Genomic DNA, 20,637 nt, shown 5'->3' with positions numbered 1-20,637 from the left:
GTTTCTTCTGGAACACCTTCATTTTCCTTCAAATCCTGCCTCAAAACCTACTTTTTTTTTAGCCTTTTGCACAGCCACTATAAGCCTTCATTTCTTACTGAAACTAAACCCAAGTTGAGTAACAAAAGACAAAATGCATATTCTTTTTCTATTTACTCTGGCCTCCCTCTTCATCGCCTCCCTCTATGGCTTCCCTGTTGCACTGAATTTTAAATTTTAAGTTAACTGGGACAGAGATCTTTTTGTTGTTATATTGTGAAGTACCACGCAGAATTACAGCATAATACTAGTAATAGTAATCATCATCATCATAGAAGAGCACACATTTTTTATAACAATGAAAATCTTGCAGAGTAATAAAGAAGAGCACTGGCTAAAGATTGCCTTCAGGGCCAGTGCCAGGCTTGACTGGGCCCTTGGGCATCAACTTGCCCAGGCCCATGGTGCTGTAGCCCAACACCCCCACCTATAAGCACTGTGGGGCTAATAAGCCTGCCTGTGTGCCCCACCCACCTCTTGTGTTGTGGGAAGTGCCCGCTGCCATCTTGGGTGATGGCAAGCATGCGTGCATGGCATTCACACTGATGGGAGAGGTATGTGGGACATGCATGCATGTGGCTTATTGAAGCCTGCACTGTCTGTACTGAGGGGGGTGCCTGGGATATCCCTCTCCGCAGTCTGCAGCAGGGTAGGGCTGCAGGACCCCATGCTGCCATGGATCCCAGAATGGGAGCATCACCCTCCCACCCTAACGAGGAGCCCTTCAGGGGTCCCTCTGGGCTGCTGGAGCCCTTGGCCAGGGTCCAACCAGGCTGCCTTCTGCCTCTGGCCCTGCTTACCCCACACTCCAAACTTCTTTATTTAAAATCTGAGATCTGATCAGAAGACTGAAGCAATCACAACTCTTTTAACAATTGCAAAAATATACACTGCAAAAAGATGGAAAGTTGAAGTTGAAGAAGGAATGGCTAGAAAAAGATGTTGCAAGTGATAACTTCAATGAAATTGACATATATAGGAAGCGAAGCCTTTAACCAACTAGAGAACAAGTTTATAGAACACTAGGCTTTATTCCTGACCTATTGGAACAAGAAAGTCAAGGATTATATACATCTGTACAACTTATTTACAGTGATTTGAATAAAAAGCTCCTCAATCACTCTTTTTTCCTTTCTCTCTCTCTCTCGAAAGCTATTTTATTATATATTTTTTTTCTTCTTTCTTCTTTTACATCTTCTTCCCCTCCCCTTTTCCTTTTCTCTCTCTTTTAGAAAATATAATGGCAATTTTGATTAATGAAATGTCATAGTATAATCAGTTTTGTTTTTAATCATCTTCTGTCCCCCTTTCTCCCATTTATTTTGTGTTTGCTATATGACATGAAAATGGAGGTGGACTGCCTTCAAGTCGATCCCGACTTATGGTGACCCTATGAACAGAGCTTTCATGGTAAGTGGTATTCAGAGGGGGTTTACCATTGCCTTCCTCTGAGGCTGAGAGGCAGTGACTGGTCCAAGGTCACCCAGTGAGCTTCATGGCTGTGTGGGGATTCGAACCCTGGTCTCCCAGGTCCTAGTCCAACACCTTAACCATACCACCACACTGGCTCTCTATATAGATATATTTAAAAAAGAAAACAAAAATATACCAATGATGAGGTAACACTGAACTATCTGAATCATAACATAATATACTGGCACTCTCTGAACTATAAAAAAGGGAAAAAAAGAAAATCTTGCAGAGCCTTGTATTAATCTGTTGAAGCAGAAACAAGGGAGTCACGTGGTACATTAAAGACTTAACACAGGGGTCGTCGACCCATACCCACAGGTGCCATGCTGCCCACAAAGAACCCAGGCTCTGAGTTTTCAGTTTTTTAAAAAAGCAAGTCCCTAGCCCTCCTAGAAATAAAGTTATGAAGCAAAATGTACAGGTACCCCCCTAAGTGATTTCTGTGAAATGAGCCAGCCTTTCAATGTTTTTAGCCAATGAGTGAAGTCAGAGCTGTGATTAATAAGGAATATTATTATGAATAGGAATCTCTGGGGTCCTAAAGAGCTGCTGATTTCCCCTCCCCTTTAGTGCACTTCCCTGCTTCTTTATTTTCTACTAGTCGTTGGAAACTCTCTAGTTTGTCCTTCATTTTTACTAGCAATCAGGTTGCATCTGTCCTGTGGTGGGTTCATCTGAGTTCAGGTACTCCCTGGAAGCTATTTTCTGCAAACACTACTACAAAGTAAGTGTGGGTAGATTCCTCAATTACCAAATGGCAAATGCAAAATGTGAAAACTTTGCAAAGAGGCACAGGCATATCTTCTGCTGTGCAGGAGCTGATGTCCTGGCATTCATTATGAATTCACTGTATAGTTAACTTGCAGTACAGTGATATATATATCTCCTTCAGAAGTAATTCTCTTTGTGTATAATGAGGCATACTCACAGGTAAGTGCATACAAGATGGCACCCTAGGCTTTGGTTTAGGATTAGCAATGGGGAAAATAGGATTCTTCTGACCTTAACAGCTGTATCCATGATCAGGACCACAGCTGACTTCCCATGGTAAGCATGAGGTTGTCGGGGGTGGGGGGTGGGAGAAAGAAGCAGCAATATCTGTTCTCTCTCACTCTCACTAATTTTATGTCATGCCATACCCCAATGGCAGCCATTTTGTGCCATGCCATACCCCCATGGCAGCTATTTTGTGATTGGTTCCCTCAATACTCCCTGAAAATCTGAAATGTGCACCCTGGTCAAAAAGGTTGGCGACCCCTGTCTTAACAAATTTTTAAAAGTGGAACAAATTCAGTTAGAGATAAACCGCCTAATATCTGTAAGAGAAGAATGTTGGAGGCAAAAAAAAAGCACCCTTGCAGTGGTATACAGGATTTTTAATAGCCAATGACATCCATATTGTTTTGGGATAACAAGGTTGAGTTTGGAATGTTCTTGTTTTTAGCGCTGATAAGCATAGAACTTTCAAGTTCATGGAGTTTGTTTGTAGGTGGTGTCAGAGGCCATGATATTCTGTTATGCCAAGTGAAGAGTTAGCCCTATCTTTCTAGGTTCTTGTAGCCTGGTTGTTGTTGATGAAGTCACTAGCCTAGTGGGTCAATTAATTATAATTTTTTATAATTAAAATTATAATTTTTATTATTACAAATCCAAAATCATACATTACACTCTCCTGTTAACTGCCATTACCACAACATTCAATATAGAAAGAACTAAAAAAACTCTTCAATTAACTTGAATTTGTAATTACAAAATACTCTGAATCAAAACACTCTGCTCTTGAAACATTGCTTTTCTTGCTTTAAGTTTTGAAAATTCAGTCGCTACTTCTTTTAGATCCAGTTTTCCAGCTATTTCATGTTCTAAGAGCTATGGAAAATGGCAAAGTTACAGCAATCTGTAAAGCTATAAAAATGTTTGGAAAACTGTGTGTTTATTTTCACAAACTAACTTCATTACATCTTTAGGAGTGGATTTTTTCTTAAGTTGTCTTGACTTTGTGGACACTTGCCATAGGCAAGGCAGGACCAGTCACAAAATGGCTGCCATGGGGGTGTGAACAATCCCAATATTTACTACTGTCTGAATACAGAAGGCCTAAAGACAAGTAACTTGCCCAAGAACCTTAGTAAAAGGCTGAGGTGGAGCATATGAGCCCCCAAACATAAAGACACTCCTTTGAATCCTCAGTCTTCTGCTCCCATATAACACCTGTTTCACAAAAGGCAAGTCAGTTCCCCCAGTCACCTATAAATAAAATGCACCATCCATACCCACATGCATACCCTTTCCCTCCCACACAAGCCCTGGGTCTTCCATTTTTTCTTTCTCTCCCAGCCCCTGGCCCAGATCCTCCATTTTTTTCCTCTCCCCCCCCCCGTAACTACCTTTCCTTCTTCCACGGAGGCACAGGTACAGCTGCTCACTTGCTGCCTCCACTCCTCTTCTCTCCTTGGAATCCACATGCTCTCCTGCTGCTGAGAGTGTCCCATTAGAACTATTCTCTCCTCTATGCTAGTGTTGTCCAAACAGAACTGTTCCCTCAGTTCTAATTAGTATTCTCATTGGAGAAGAAAGGGAACAGTTTCAACTGGTCTCTCTTCTTCTGCTGGTAGTTTCCATCTCTGATTTTGTAGCCCATTATAATGGTAGAGGGGCTACGAAAACTGTGTCGGTAAGAGTTAAGAAAAGCTGGTTATTTTAATTTATAATTGTGCAATGAAGGGAGCAGAGACCCTGGAGGACTCTCTGGTAGGTCTCTGTCAGCACACACATGCCTTTAGACTTTGAATTGAGGACCCCGAGCCTGTAGTGTATGTGGGGTCGGTGTGGTGTAGTGGTTAGACTGTTGGAATGAAGCTCATTGGGTGACTTTGGGCCAGTCACCATCCCTCAGCCTAACCTAGCTCACAGGACAAAATGGAGGATAAAATGGAGAGGAGGATTGTGTAAGCTGCCTTGGGTTCCTTGGAGTAAACAGGAGAAATATAAATAGAATAATTTTTAAAAGTCTGATTATGGTTGGGCTGGGTTGCCACTATTAGCCCTGCCTGTGGCTGAAATCATCTTGCTCATGCTGTCAAATTCAAATTCAAATTTTATTATGCGGTCACAGACCCAATATACAAATTGATTAGACAGACACTCTAAAAGACATATAGGCTATGCAATAAAATATAATTAACAGCATGGCTTTAAAATAAATAATGGCTTCTTACGTATACTTTGGATTGAATTAAGAAACTTGGCTACTATCTCTGTGATTGACTTATCTGTATCGGCCAGCAGGTATTTCAAATACCAATCCGCAGACCTACCAGGGAAGCTTTCCATGATAGGGTGTAAAAATCTGGATCGACATTGTAAAAGTTACAGACAAAGAAAACATGGGCCAGTGATTCAACATCAGCATTCCTACAGGGACATAAACAATTTTCGTAGGGAACATTTTGGTAGCTACCTTCTAGTACTGCGGAGGAAAGGCAGTTAAATCTAGCTCTGGAAAAAGCGTGGCGATATTTTGGAATGGTCAAGATCTCCAGATATGCAGCATGGTTAGGAAATGCAAATCTCAGGTCTAAGTGCATGGGTGAACAAGATTTACATGCATTTGACATGGAATTTTAAAGGTCGATATCTTTGATCCGTTTCCCAATAATCTGTTTTGCTGTCTCGGACTCTAGTGTGGGGAGAAAATCCAATGAAAAACCTAGCACATTCAGTTTATCGAGAAATGTTTTTGACCATGAACTAGTAAAAGCATCTTTCCAGAGAAGATTTAAATATCCTAGGGAGGGGCCTGCATAAGCCACTTTAATCCAGTATCTAAAGGCTAGGGACCAATCAAGGCATTCAGTCGATGTAAGGCTGGCCTCAAGACGGAGGCCTGCTGTCATGACAAAAAGACACTACCACCAGTAGAGTTTGTTTTGTGATTCTTTTCATTAGGTTTATGGTGCTAAAGTTAATGGGATTCTGAAAGAGTTGGGAATAATGCAGCAATGCCAGTGTTCATGTGGACCCCTCCATGTGTGAAGCCCCCCTCATATATGAGCCCAGTGCAATTTCCCTTGGTGCCCCCCCTTAAAAAGGGCTGGTTAACACTGTTACTTTTCTTTTATGGACCATCTTATTTATTATAATTCATATTCTTTCTGTGTGCACATGGGAATTTAAATAATGATAGATTCAACTACCCAACCTGCTAGCAGAAGCCACTGCAAGGATTCCGAGTAGTAGAACACGGCTTCCTCCTCTCCCCCCCCCAAGTTCGCCCCACAGAACATGACGGGTGGAGAGGGGAGATTGCTCTGTCAGGCAAGCAGAAATGTTTGTAATGACAGAGCGATCTCATTAGTGCTATACAGAATTGAAATAATGACATCTTCATTATTCTATTGGTATTTTTTAAATTTGTATTTTTCCCCTTAACTTGGCACCCTAGGCAATTGCCCCATGGCTTAGATGACTGTTATAAAAAATATTGACACCCGCCAAAGAAACCCCTATACATATTTATTAGGACTACAATATTTAGGCAATCAGATTGATTAATCAATTTTAAAAGTCTCATTGATCAATCAGGCAAGTTTGGTTTCTTTTTTAACCTATTTATAATAGATGTAGGTACACAAATTTTAAGAGGCAGGCACCATCTAAGAGCTGGTCTTGCCTCATCTCCGTTGCACGAGCAAGAATGCCTCTTTTAAGATGATACTTGCTATGGCATGTGTATGCACTGGTTAAAAGCAAAGTATGCTGCCCAACTTCAGAACTCATATGCAAATCAATTAATTAATTAGTATTACTTTTGCTGTAACAAAGTTTGCGTTTTAAGTCCTACCAGTTTCATCATACTAGCTCAGTTCTTGGGCACACATAAGCCAGTGTTCACCTGGATAAAAAATAAGTGAGCAACGATCTTGCATCTCATAAATCAGCATCGCTTTAGTGGCTTTTTGGAACAGCTAAAGCAGCAACATATATTAGGGGGCTATATTGGAGCAGCTTATCTACAAGGGAAGGGAAAAATAGACCCTGTGGTCAAAAAAGGAAAGGCTGGCCACTAAGATCATAAGGCAATAAAGAGATTACCAGTTTAAAAACTATATGATGTGTATACTGTGTATAGAGTGGCTGTATACTATAGCTAGCATGGATCTTTCACATTCTGCCATGTTAAATTGAAAATACCCCCACACCATTCTGATGCTTCCCATAAGCTCATTTCAAAACAAAATCTTACAAAACTTATAGTCCTGAAATCAGAAAAGCTTGCTTAATAACCCTCTACGTTTTCAAGGCGATACACAAAACAGAGAGAATCTAGAGTTCAAAGTGTAAAACAAGTGGAAAAAAATCCAGACCCCTGTCGGACTTTCTTCTGTCAAGAGTTCTCATAATTTGTTGAAATTAATTAAAAATCTGCCATGTTCACACAGTACCTGTAATCCTATTACTGACCTTGCCCCATACTCTGACCTTCATCTTCTGCAGTTTAAAAGTTAAAAGAAATGCATGGCTGATTTAGCAACTGGCAGTAATCGGAGTGGCCATCGTACTAATTATTATTTCTGATAATAATATTCAAGTAATAATGTTGAAGTAGCAACTCTCTGCACCTGGTTTCCAATTCATTCTTCTTTTTTCCCATTTGTTTTTTTAAAATTTGCTTTGAAATCATTGATAATGTGAGTGATACTTTTATCACTCTACTTTCTATGTGAGCTCTTCAAATGTGTATTCCCTTTCACTGATGTCAATGAGGTGTTGATTGTAACTGACAGACAGAAAGCAGCAAGGGGGGATTTATTTATTTATTATTAAATTTATATACTGCACTTCCTCCCAGAAGGAGCCCAGGTCATCAAACAAAACACTAAAAACACTCTAAAACATCTTAAAAACAGACTTTAAAATATATTAAGACAAAACATTTTTAAAAACAACTTCAAACTGGACTCCTATTCCAGTGGCCAGAGTGGTTTCAGCCAGCCCCTCTTCTGGGGATTGTAGCTCTGTGAGGGGAATAGGGTGCCTCCCAACAACTCTCAGCACTCTTCACAAACAGAATTCTTTGGGGGAAGCCATGACTGTCTAAAGTGAAATAAAGGTCTGGTGTGGATGTGGCCAGGGCCAGCTTTGGTTTAAATTTGGGTGGAAGACTACATGTGTCTGCTGTAGAATAAAAAGGTGGGGGAAACCCCCATAACTGATACTGTTGACAATGTTTTCCTTTTTGAAAAGAGGCTTTCCCTTTGCCCAGTGCCCACCCACCCATGTGCTCAGAGGCAGACACTACCAAATTCTTCCAAGCTACACAGGAAGTGGATTGGACTGTGAAAGACCAACCCAAATTGTGTTTGCATTTTTACAAATTTGTAGGGCAGTCCAATATCTCAGAGAGCAGGTCAGGTCTCCTGCTCCCCTGGTGCATTCACTATAGCTGCCCAATTTCCCTGCTTTTTAAAGTTAGATAGATACATCTGTGGGCTATAGGTCTGTTCTTAAACCGCTTTTTGCCTATTATTGAATCATATAATGAATCTAGGAGCAGTCCTAGAGCAGCTCCAGGTAAAAATCTAGTCCCCTTTCAGTAGCAGTACCTTCCTGCCCCCACCGAGAGAGCAAAAGGTTATGGAAAGAAGAATTAGCCATTGTTCATGCTTATCCCTGACCATGCAATGTTCCATCTTGTCAGTCTGGCACTGGGCCAGCCATGCTACAGTGTCCTACATTGTCCCCACCCCCCTTTTGCTATCTAGCATCTATGTGAAACCACTGGGAGAAGGTTGGAGTTAGATGCCAGTAGTCAGGTAACACTCATCTCTCTTGCATACAGTATGTTCCAGATGTAGTCACAGATACCCTATGCAGGTGCCTACACCAAGCAAAGGGCTGGAGGAGGGCTAACAAACTCTGTTGGTATTATCAGAAGTGGTATTCCTTATGGCAGGGGTCACAAACCTTTTTGGACCATTGTGAAGTCTGAGAGGGTGCTGAGGACGCCAGTCACAAAACAGCCATGGGGGTTAGCATAACACAACACAGCTGCCATGGGAGGCATAGCATTACACAAAATTAGAGAGAATACAGTCGCTGCTGCTCCCCCCCCCCGAACAACCCCATGTTTACCATGGGAAGTCAGCTATGTCCTACCAGTCCTGATTGTGGTGATACAGCTGTTAAAAGCACAAGAGCCCTGTTTTCCCAAATGCCAATCCTAAACCCATTACTCATTTCTGACGTAGAAATTTATACCATTGTATTGTAAATACTCTAATACAGTAAATCCGTAATGAGTGCCTGGACATCAGTTCCTGCACAGCAGGAGACAAGTGTAAGCCTCTTTGCAAAGTTTTCATGTTTGCCATTTGCCATTTGGGGAGGGGATTCTTTAACATCCACCCACAGCACTCACTCAGAATTTGAAATACATCCACTGGTCTAGGGAGTACCAGATCCCAGGCAAACCCAGCACAAGAAATATGTATCCTGGTTGCTAGGAAAAAGACAAACTATGGAGATTCCAAGGACTACTAGAAAATAGCACAGAAACAGGAGAAGTGCACAAAAGGGGAGGAGAAAACAAAAGCTCCTTAGGACCCCAGGGATTCCTATTCACTGGTGTCCAAACAACTCATTTACCGATTACAGCTCTGACTTCACACACTGGCTAAAAACAGTGACGGGCAGGAACAGCCAGGCTGGCTCATTTCTCAGAAGTCACTTAGAAGTGATCTGCACATTTTGCTTCATTACTTTCTTCCTAGGATGGCTAGAGACTTACTTTTTTAAAAAAATGAAAGCTCAAAGTCCCCTTTGCTGGGGGTGCCAATGAAGGCCTTCACAGGCGACATGGCGCCTGCAGCCACTTGGTTCGTAACTCCAGCCATACGGCAATAATTCCCTCTCAAAGGCTAGGTGCATAGCTTACTGCTTGATCCAGTGCTGCTGACTGCCTAGGTGGATTCATTGGTTTCCATTAGTCCCAGCTGGTACATCAGTCCCTTCTTGGAAAGGGATAGCTGGTCACAGTTGTCCATGCAACAGTAACATCCACATTGTAATATGTTGTATGAGGTGCTGTTGGTTCAAAATGTGGCAACCAGACTACTAACCAGGACTTGCCTATGATCATATTATGCCAGTATTGAAAGAAAACCACAGTCTACCTCCAATTCATCTACAAGCGGAATCCAAGGTGCTGGTTTTGCCCTCCAAAGCCTTAAACATCATGGGATCTGAATATCTGAAGGACAGTATTCTTCCACACAGACATGCCGAACAATTAAGATCTTCCTTGGAGGCCCTTCTCCTGATGGCCCTGTCTTCTGACGTTAGGAGTGTGGCTGTCCTTTTAAGTGGATTTCTCCAGATTACAGAGCTCCCTCCCTTGCCTAGTGCTATTGTTACTATCTGTTAGATGCCAAGCAATGTGCTATTCTCCCGATCTTTAAACAGAATCTGATTTGCTTTTTATGGCATTTGTCCTCCCTTTTATTTTTTTTATAGAAAAGCAAAGTTGGAATAAATAAACTGACTAAACTATTTGAAGGAAATACCTGATAATTTCAATGGAACCTGGGGGAGATTTGTATTTTACAGCACCCATATGTGGAGGCTGAAATAAACAGTGTTCCATGTACCAGAGGCAGCTTTTAAATGCCTCTTCCCTGGTTTGTTGGCTGAGACATGTGCAATCTCTCCACACTAGCCAAGCCACATCCAGGCTTTTAAATGTCATGCCTGGTGCATGGAGAGCTCCGGTGGAGAACTGCTTTTTAGTAGCATCTACAAGGCAACTGTAGCTTAAAATCATCTCCAAAATGATTTCAGATGTTACACTGTGCCAGGAGAGGGGGGAAGGGGAGAGGAAGTCACCTACAGTGTGCAATCGTGCCTCCTGCCCTGCATCTTGTAACATCCAAAGCTAGTTTAGGTATCATTCAGATTATAGCCATGCAACCTGGTCCAACGCATATTCATTTGGAAATAAGTCCCACTAAATTCAAGGGGCTTGTTCTAAGTAAGAGCCGAATTACATTTTAAATGAAAGTGCACACATGCAATGAAACCCATTTTTAAGAGAGAAGCCATCCTTTGGGGAAGGGGGATTTAGAGCATTGAAACTGCAGGAAAGAACAGATTCATCATACCTTCCCCACTACTTCTGTGCTTTCAACGGCCACTTCCCACAGCAGTTTTTCTAATACAAAAGTCAAAAAAGCCTAATGAGGTTTCACTACATGCACTTGCACATGTATGTACCATTTAGTAAGCTCAGAGCATCCAAAGGATTATAGCCTAACTCAGTCTGCTTGTCGCTTTTTCTTCTTCAAATGCCTACATCAATCACAGTCAACCTTAGGGTGGTATTCAATGCTAATCTTACTCTGAGTAGACACACTGAAGTTAATAGACATGACTAGCTTATGTTCATTAATTTAAATGGATCTATTTGGAGTACAACCTCTAGAGACAATATAGGAAACTCCAGCAAAACTTTTTTTTAATGGCACAGTTCCTTCAGGAAATCTCTTTTTCTCTAGCAACTATGATTTTCCCCCCGGCTACAAATATATTTCATAATTCACTTCAAGTGTATTTATCAACACACATGCAATTTTACTGTGGGAGAGTAGAATCTACACCTACACACAAAGAACAAAGCAACCAGGAAACACAATAGTCAGCAAGATTAAATGGGTTCCACAGATCTTCTTAAAGTCATTGCCAGCCAGAATGAAACGAGTACAAGAGAAAATCATGTATTTCATGCCAGCACTAACAGACTAGGTAAAAGAATGAAATACCTGGAAGGTATTTTCCAAACAAAATCAAATAAAAAATTCAAACTGTGCCGTGCTTTGTTGTTGTTTTTTAAAAAGAAACATCTGAGTCAGGAGTAATTATTCACAGTGTTAGTTATGTTGGCTCTATTTTGAAAAAATCCTTGGTTCATGCGTGTGAGAGATATGCAAGATCCTACCTGTTCCAGGTGGCGTTGGAGCAGGCCCGTCGCTGCTGGGTCCCCCGCTCATCCAAGGATGCCGGCTCTCTCTTGCCCAGATCACTGAGGCTGGGCGAACTCATGAACTTCAACCTGCGAAGAGTCCTCATGGTCAAATGTGTTGTTTTGTGCGTGGCAGCTAGAGAAACACCATCCTTTTTACAACACACACAAACGCAGCTGGAGCAGCAGCACCAACGCGAGCAGTTCTCCGTTCGCTGTTCAAAAATGAAACTTAAAAAAAAAAAAAAAAAAAAAGAGAGAACCAGTCTCTACAGAACACACCTCCGCCAGCAAGAAAACAAACCTTTAATCAGATCAACTCTTGACGTCATAAATTGTGGTTAATAATTTTTCCAGGCTTCTTTTTTTTAAGCTGAACTTCTCACTAATGTTCTTTACATATTAAGGGGCCCTTTAAAACAGAAAGTTGTGCAATGGTTTCTGTTATCAGTGTCATTAAAAAACAAAGAATCTCATTCATCATGTATGCTCCACCTGCCATAGTAAAAGCTTCACTAAATTCTCCAGAGGGCTTTCCCCCCCCCTTCTCTTGTAACTGGAGCCAATAAGGGAGGGGAAATCTACCCACTAAATGTGATATATATGGAGATTTTACAATAAAGTTTTATAATGATAAATGCTTAGGCACAATACAACACACACAAACACACACACACACACTTCCCCCCCATCTTTCATCATTGCAAATGACAAATCTTGCTTCTTGCCTAAGAAGTTGTTTAAGCAGAAAGCACGAGATTAGCCACATGAACAAAACTGGCCTTTTAAAAGAAATGGGTAATTTGAAAGTATTTCAGATATGTCCTGCAGCATTGATTGTTGAAGGGGCTTTCTTCCCCCCCCCCACCAGCTTCAGAGGCACAGCTTTTCAATGAGGGACATATTTAGTCTGTAAAATGCGGGGGGCGGGGCGGCTGGAGATGACTCAGCTTGAAATAATACAGGCTGAGGGGTGGGGGAAACACACCACTGCATGACAAAGCAAAGCAATTTGCAGTTGCAATATCTTAACCAGAGTCTGAGTTGTTACTCCAAGGCAAACCATGCATTTTCTAAGCATTCAACTGGAGCTGTGCAAATCTGGAATTTAAGTATATTAGGCATTGATTATGGTATTGAGAGACTTTCCATTCTCTTGAAAAAATATTCTCCAATATTCTGGTGCACTTAAAGCTGTTGGAAACCTGTAGGCAGTTAACTGGTAACCACTTTTTTTCCTAATCACAAAAGAAGAGCATGGCATTATGAACATTATCCCCCCTGTGACTGCTCATGCAAACAGATCTCTTGCAAGAACAATTTATTTTGGTAGGTAAGCTGTAACAATATTTGCTCCTGTCTCTCAGCACTGATTTCCACATTACAGATTAGCAAACACATTGTATGTCAACCATGTGCTTTTGTGCGAAACTCCAGTACTTTTATTTGCAAGAAAACCTGCATGTGGGGTTTGTTTCTTTCAACTCAATTTACTCAGGCATACCCCGCTTTAACATACGCAATGGGACGAGAGCATGTATGTAAAGTGAAAATGTACTTAAAGTGAAGCTATTATCTATGCATGTACTGCACTGCAATCGACACTAGATGGCAGTGGCATCATGCCATTAAGCGTCTGTAATTGCGAAGTGCGTGTACGTTAAGCGGGGTATGGTGCAGAGCTTGGAAAAGTTACTTTTTTGAACTACAACTCCCATCAGCCCAATCCAGTGGCCATGCTGTCTGGGGCTAATGGGAGTTGTAGTTCAAAAAAGTAACTTTTCCAAGCTCGGTGGTGTATGGAGCATGTACATGATAGCGAGGCGATGTTAAGTGAAGCGACGTTAAGTGGGGTATGCCTGTAATGTCTAGTGTTTATAACTAATGGTATTATTCATTAAGAACAACCACCCCATAACATGGAAAGAAGCTGCAAGGATTTGTTTCAGAGCCAAACACACACACAACACACACACACACACACACATGAGAGAGAGAGAGAGAGAGCAAAAACGAAGACATGATGTGGAGAGTTGTAACAGGGCCAGGCTTTCCATGGAGGTTTCACTAGAGAGAGACTGGATGCAAAAGAGAACAGGGTTCATGCACCTTTACTGCAAGCTACACTCACTAAAATTCTTTTGTTTGCACAACAATTAAGGGTGCAGGAACTCTGTCTGCCTCATTTTGCTACCTTTGAAAAGTGACACAAAGGAGCTGCTCCTGTTGCTAAACATCTGAACTGGGATTTAAGCTGCAATCCTAAAAGAAATTTACAAGGGGGAAGCACTATTGAATTTTGAGGGGGGGTACTTCTGAGTAAACATGTATAGCGTCATCATTAGCACCAAGGATGTCTGCCAAATCTCCACTGGAAGAAGATTCCACAGCATGGGACCAGAGACACTGAATGCCTGACTTCTAGTTGAAGCCTGTCAGTCTTCTGAAAAATAGGTGACAAACTAACAGCACTTCTCCAAATGAGCTGGGATATAACGGTTCGGGCACTTCTTAAGGCATCCTGGACTCAAATTGCTCAGGACAAGAATTTAAAACCCGGTCCAGTAGCATATGGGCACCCAGTGCAGCTGTTTTAGCAAAGGTGGCACATGCTGTCAGCCACCTGATCCCATCAGAAAGCTAACTGCTCCATTCTGTACCACCGGAGCTTCTGGACTAGATCCAAGGACAGCCCTCACATAGAGTGCACTGCGGTAGTCCAGTCTTCAATGCACGAACAATAGCCAGGCTATCCTGATTCTGATACAGCCACAGCTGTTATACCAGACAAAGCTAATAAAAGGCACTCTTGGCCACAAAGGTCACTTGGGTTTCTAATGACAAAGAAGTATCCAGGAGTACCCCCAAGCGACCGACCTGATTCTTGAGGAGTGGGACCCTGTGCACAACAGGCAATTAGCCTTTATTCCAGACATGGGAACCACCTACTCAGAAAGCTTCAGTCTTCCCAAGATTCAAATTCAATCCTACTAGCCATGATCCAGTCCACTGCTACATTCAGGCACAGGCCCAGGCCACTACTGATGCAGATGTTAGGGAGAAACAGAGCTGCATGTCATCACTATACTGATGATACCTTGCTCCAAAACTCTCAGTGACCACTCCCATATGACACAAAGAGAGACAAACAAACAGAACAATATAGCACCATGTTCTAGTTATGGCTTTTCTAGTTATAGCTCTAAGAGCTGCTTCAGTCGCATACAAATCTGGACCCAAACTAGAAACAACAGACTTCTATTTTTACAAAAAAGAAAAAAAAAGTTTGCCGCTCCTCCGGGAGGAAAGGTAGGATATAAAATTTATTTATTTATTATCATCATCATCAGCAACAACAGATACAAGCCTTGGAAATGAAACTTTGCTTGTCTATTGGGTGCGATATGTAAAGGATTTTATGTACATTCTCAGTAAATCCTAGAACACCTCTGTGAGACAGACCAGTATTATACACTTTGCAGATGTGGTGGGATGAAGCTGAGTGGGCATAACTTGTGGTCCATTAAACCAAGGCTGTTCACTAGCCACATGTGCAAGCATGTCAGAGCATTACATGTCTGATTTTATACTTGCCAGGAACTGCAAATGCAGGAGGGCTGCCAAGCACTTCACAGGAGACACTTTAGCTGTGAACCGTAAGGTAGGAACTAGAAGAAATGATATAGAGTCACCACCAAGCCTTCTCTGTCTCCTGTGTAACATCAAGTTTTTTACACAATGTGTAACATGGCATAATGATGTTGTGCATTGCACTGACCCTGCTCCATGTCTCTCAGAATATCTAATTTGCCACTACTTTACTCCAGCTCCCTGATACTGGTGCTATCGAGAAGCACTAGCAGATCTTAATCTCATTCCATCACGTTGTAGTTTCCAACCACTATGGACAGTCAAATTGTCCCCTTTGCTGTGACCAACTTTCTAATGTGTCGAAAGGCGAGTCACTTTGTCTTGGGCCTGCCTTTGCCAGATGTGACCAAGGTGGTCTACCTGATCTAGCATTCTCTTTCCACCTACAGCCAATCAAATGCCTCTAGAAAGTCACAAGTGGGACAAGAAAAAATAATACATGATAAACTCCACCACAAATAACCTAGCCTTGTCCAGATGTGCATCACCTTCATTCACTGAAGTGTACAGAAGCAGCTGCATGCTTCTTCCCCTCCAAAATTTCTGTCAAGGGGCCTGGCTAATGGCTGATACACAGCAAAGACATTTTTCTCTACGCACAAGTACTTCCTTTGCACAAACAATATAACATGTGAGGAAGACCATAATGAATACAAGTGGCAGTGATTGTCATGATCATGGGTTGCTGGGAAAATGTCAATGACCACAGAAATTTCTCCTTGATACCTTACTTCGTTTTGACCCACTGGTGTAGTGACTAGCTGGACAGTCCATAATTTGCCCATTAGAATGTGATAGCCCTATTCACAGGATAACGATATGGAAAAGAGGAGGGGGCTCCTGTAACTTTGTATAAAAGGAAATTCTGGTCCCTCCTCCCTTTGTATGTGGTCATCCTTTCCTACCCTGTCACCTCCTTTCCAGCAGTCTAGGGCTCTCCTTACTTCCTTTTCAGTGTTAGTCACTTGACTGCATGCAGAGAAGTATGCTTTGCTCCAGGAGCATCTCCTGGTGGCCATAGACAACAACTACAGCTTTATTCAGGAAACACTGCTCTTATGGAGTTCAAGTGGGATGCTGTATTGTATCCACACACTCTAACCCAGGGGGTAGCCAATGTGGTGACCTCCAGATGTTTTGGCACAACTCCTCCCATAGTTCATGACCATTGGCCAATATCTTCAGGGTACCACACTGGTTATTCCTGCCCTAACTAGAGTGCTTTTGTTCAGGGTTAGGAATATTGATGTCAGGAGCTGCTAGTATCTGTGGACAGCTGCACCATGAGATGAGCCACTAAACTGTAGGTGGCAGCTTCTCTGTGAAGGACCCTCAGGGCCCCAGAATGGACTGGCCACTGGATCCTCCTGAAAAAGGAGAACAAGAGACATTCCATTTCGTAACTCTTCTTGAGCTCTCAATTGTTCCTAGTAGAAGGAAGCATTGGTGTGTGTGCTCACCTGGCCTCTTGTTGGTTGCATCACTGCTGCTTACCAGGAAGTAGAGGGGCAAGGTGGCAAGCACACTAGCTGAGTCAATCCAGCATTCATTCATGCTGGGGTGATTCAATCACACTGACCTCACCCCCCCTTCTCCATCTCTTGGCAAACAGCAGCAATGTGACCGACCAGAGGTGAAGTGAGAGCCACTGCCTCACACTGGCACCCACTACTGCATATTCTTGTGTTCTTGGTCATTTTTTTTGTTCCTGATTTCTGGCTTGCACTCCCATCCTGGTTTGTCCTTTGGTTATGGACTTACTCTTCACTCCTGACTACTGGACTTGTCCCATGGCTCCTGATTCCTGGCTCATCTCAGACTGCTGTCCACAGCCCAGCCATGACACCTATAAGCAGTAAAAGATTGAAGCAGGTCAATTTCCACTTTCGTCTCCATTCCCCCCTCCCCAAGACACAACATTCCACAGCTCTTGAAGGTGACTAAACCTACTCACTTCTCATTTGGTTATTTGAGGGGGTTCCCCTCCCCCGTGGTCTTCTTAAATGTGTGGTACTTTTACATATCTCAGGGTCCACCCACATATGTCCTCTTTTCTCAGTGATTCCATTTTGGCTTCATTTCTGTCAGAACTCGACCACCTGAGTTTGTTATTAGAGAGAATGATGTTCCGAGTGCGTTCCCAAAACTAAAGCAGCCACCTTTTTATTTCTGCCAAGGCTCGTCTTCAAAATGGTCAGAGACCTTAAAAACTTACCACATCCTAGATAGTGGATTCATGTGTGTGTGTGTGTGAGCGCATACACACACAAACATACACACACACAGCAAGACACATATCCTCTGACCTTAAGCTGTCAGGCCAATTCCTCGCCCTCTGTCTCTTTCTTCTGCCTAACAGACACCTTCAGCATCCCATGCACCCTGGAGTGCAATGTGCATGCTCGGTTCTCTCCGAGCTGTTTTTTCTTTATCAATCTATGAACTATGATATTTTTCTGCATACCTACAGTCATCCAAGTATGCAGAAACTCCTATCTGGTCTGAACCTGTTTCGCTGTCTTGATGACTAGCACAGGACCATCAACTTTGCTATCAGAAGAGTTGGTGATGGTGATGGGGTGATTTAACACTTCAGAAACTCTGTTCAATGTGCAGATATGTTTAAAGTGACACATAAGATCAGGGAAAGTTTATCTAATACCAAATGAGAAAGAAACAGTTGAAACTCCCTGCTCACCTCAATGCAGCTTAAGTTGTTCTTTAAGTTGCTCACCTTGCCAAATGTTAATTGGCGCTCTGAACATGGTGACCTTGAAGTATCAACCAGAGTATCTGTCTCCTTTAGTTATACATGGTGCAATGTTTTCTAAAGCCTGGCAAATCAGAGGTGTAGGTTGTGCAGAACTTTACTTTCTTACAGCCCAATTTTCTAATGCAGATTCTTCCACTTAACTGTCTTGTTTAAAAAACCACACAAACTTACATACAGCAAGATAAGCTGAATTTGACGATTCAGTAATATTACTCAGTATGTATAAGTGAAGAATTGTGAATACTCTAACGCAGGCTTGTAAATGGTTGTGTGTGGCAAATAAGTATTACCTCTAGCGACTATACAAGGAAGCTTAACTGAAGTTAACTCTCTTCCTTTTAGAAGATAAATGACCAACATCAGTATTTGTGGGTGGGTGGGGAAACTAGAATACATTTTTGAGGCTAGGAACTTGGAGGGACTTGTTTGCAAGACTAAATTGCTGTTGTGGGCTCCTTCAGGAGGAAAGGTAGGATATTTATTTTAATAACATAAATAATGTAATATAAGGATTATTCTGCTATTAAGCCAGACTTCTGCATATTATGTGCTAAATTATGCACATTTGCATATATTTACTTCCTTTGAATAAATAATTTGTTCTTTTTCATTATGGGGAGGGATGAAGTAATGAGTTATGACTGGCACTTTGTGCTCTGACCCCTAGATATCCTGCCAGACTTTCCTCCAGCTTTCACGTCATTGCCCTCACACACTCAAGTCTATTTTTACAGCCATAAAGGCAGTAGTTGTTTAACTTCCTCAGTCTTGATGTTAACAACCCAAGATAATGAAATATTCAGAAACATTTGCATTGGCTTGGATCCTAACTAGACTTTCATGAATGGAAAGAGCTCTTTGGAATCGAGATTCAGGGAAGACCCTGCAGGTGAAAGCAGACTAGCCAATTCCTGCTCATTCCCTCTTACCTCAGTGCCACCTCTCGTGCTGCTCTGGAGGATTATTGAAGCCTCTAAAACAGATTTTGGGAAGGAGACAAGAGGCTGCAGGAGGAAGGGGGAAATTGGTGAAAGTTGCCTCACCCACTCACCCCACTTTTGCCAGTGGGAGTGCCACATAAGTGGAACTTTGCTCAGGGGATGGCTCCACTAGTAATAGCAAACTCAGGAGCCCAATCATTATTACATTTGCCAGCATGGCATGTTACATCAGATGTGGGTTTAGAGTGGGGACACTCAGGTTTAAATCTTTACTCCACCAGTTCACTTGCTGGTTTGGGGCTAGTCATTATCTCTCTGGCTGACCTACTCCAAAGGGCTGTTGCAAGAATTAAATGCCAGTGATATAGGAGCTATGTATGCTGTCCTAAACTCTTTGGAGGAAGGGTAGGATAAAAATATAATTTTAAAATTGCCGATCGTATTTTGAATGCAAAATTTCAAGTTCAGATTTGCACAGAGAATTATAATTGTTTCCATCTCCTGAATGTTTGACCAAACATCAAATGTGATATCACAAATGCCAAACACTAATGCCATTGTATCAAGCAGTGTCAGATTCTAATTACCATTACATTTCAACTACCATATTATACTAAATACTTTTGCATGTCATCTAGCCAATACTGAAATCCAGTATCATTATATTTGAAGTACTAAATATTCACTAGACACTTGATATTTGTAAATATTTGAGAATTCAGGAAATACTCAACATCAAAATTTGCCAAGGAGAAACAACTGGGACCAAATCTGTTCCAGCTCTAGCCAAGCATACGTGTAGGGTTGCCAATGTCTCCCAAGGCCCAGATTCTGATGCTCAACAGATGACTGGCAAACCAGTGGAGAGAGTCTGGTAAGACCCGGGAGATCAAAGGAGAGGTCTAGCTGTACCTGCTGCCTGAAGGGTGGAGAAGTGAATCGGAGATGCTCTCTAAAAAGTTACAATATAGCTAACCCCATTCATTCTTGGCTTTGTTATTTGAGTTCTTTTACACAGAGACTCTGGGAAGAATGCTTTTTCTGTTTCACAGGGTTTGGGATATATCTGCCTTAGTTTTCCCTGCCTGTAAAGGCCTGATATGCTGTTTTGATTCCTAATACTATTCAATGTTCCTAGATTTGGGTTGTCATTCATTTTGTAATTTCAGTTTTTAAGGATGTTTATTGCCAACCATGCTGAGGATAGCATAGCTTTCACAAATGGAAAGGACTCTAACATAAGAATGGCAGGAGGATATGCATTTGAAAATAAATATAAATAAATGGGTAAGCTGCAGCTGCCATGATGCCTCATCATTCCACATTAACATAGGAAAGTGAAACAACATGTTTTTATTGTTTTACCACTTGTTGTTTGTCAGCCTGGGTTCCTTTTGGGAGGGCGGGATATAAATAAATAACAACTAGATTTGACTGTGTATTTCAAAGATTTGACTGTGTATTTCAAATCAACAGTGTCTTGGAGCATGTTAAAGACTAACTAATTTTATTATGGCATAGACTAGAGTTCACTTCATCAGATGCATGAGGTGTAATCTTCTGTTGCAGGTATACATACACATGAGGGCAGAGATCGTAAGCAGTGAGGGCAGAGGAAATCGAAAAGCAAAAGGTACAAATAGTGACAATTCACACAAAACTAGAAAGCATGCAAAATAAGCACTGTGAACTGTTTATAACAGCAGAGATGGGTGACAAAGCAAACAACTTGGCAATGCTGAGTT

At 41.9% G+C, this 20,637-nt stretch overlaps 1 protein-coding gene across 6 annotated transcripts in view; it reads right to left on the bottom strand.

Annotated features, from left to right (window-relative positions):
* The window catches only part of PRR5 (proline rich 5), a 114,342-nt gene that overhangs the window by 50,617 nt on the left and 43,088 nt on the right, over window positions 1-20,637 (bottom strand). For 2 of the 6 annotated variants that reach the window (XM_061582393.1, XM_061582394.1), the window contains one exon: window positions 11,504-11,758. In XM_061582393.1, coding sequence (XP_061438377.1) covers window positions 11,504-11,634 — 131 coding nt within the window. In that variant the 5' untranslated portion in view covers window positions 11,635-11,758. Of the gene's footprint in view, window positions 1-11,503; window positions 11,759-12,255; window positions 12,442-16,939; window positions 17,025-20,637 lie in introns of those variants that run through there. The other 4 variants (XM_061582396.1, XM_061582392.1, XM_061582398.1 and 1 more) reach the window with 4 other exon arrangements.

This window comes from Rhineura floridana, chromosome 8 (assembly GCF_030035675.1).
Source record: "Rhineura floridana isolate rRhiFlo1 chromosome 8, rRhiFlo1.hap2, whole genome shotgun sequence".
NCBI lineage: Eukaryota > Metazoa > Chordata > Lepidosauria > Squamata > Rhineuridae > Rhineura > Rhineura floridana.
This window is presented reverse-complemented; position numbering and strand designations above follow the sequence as displayed.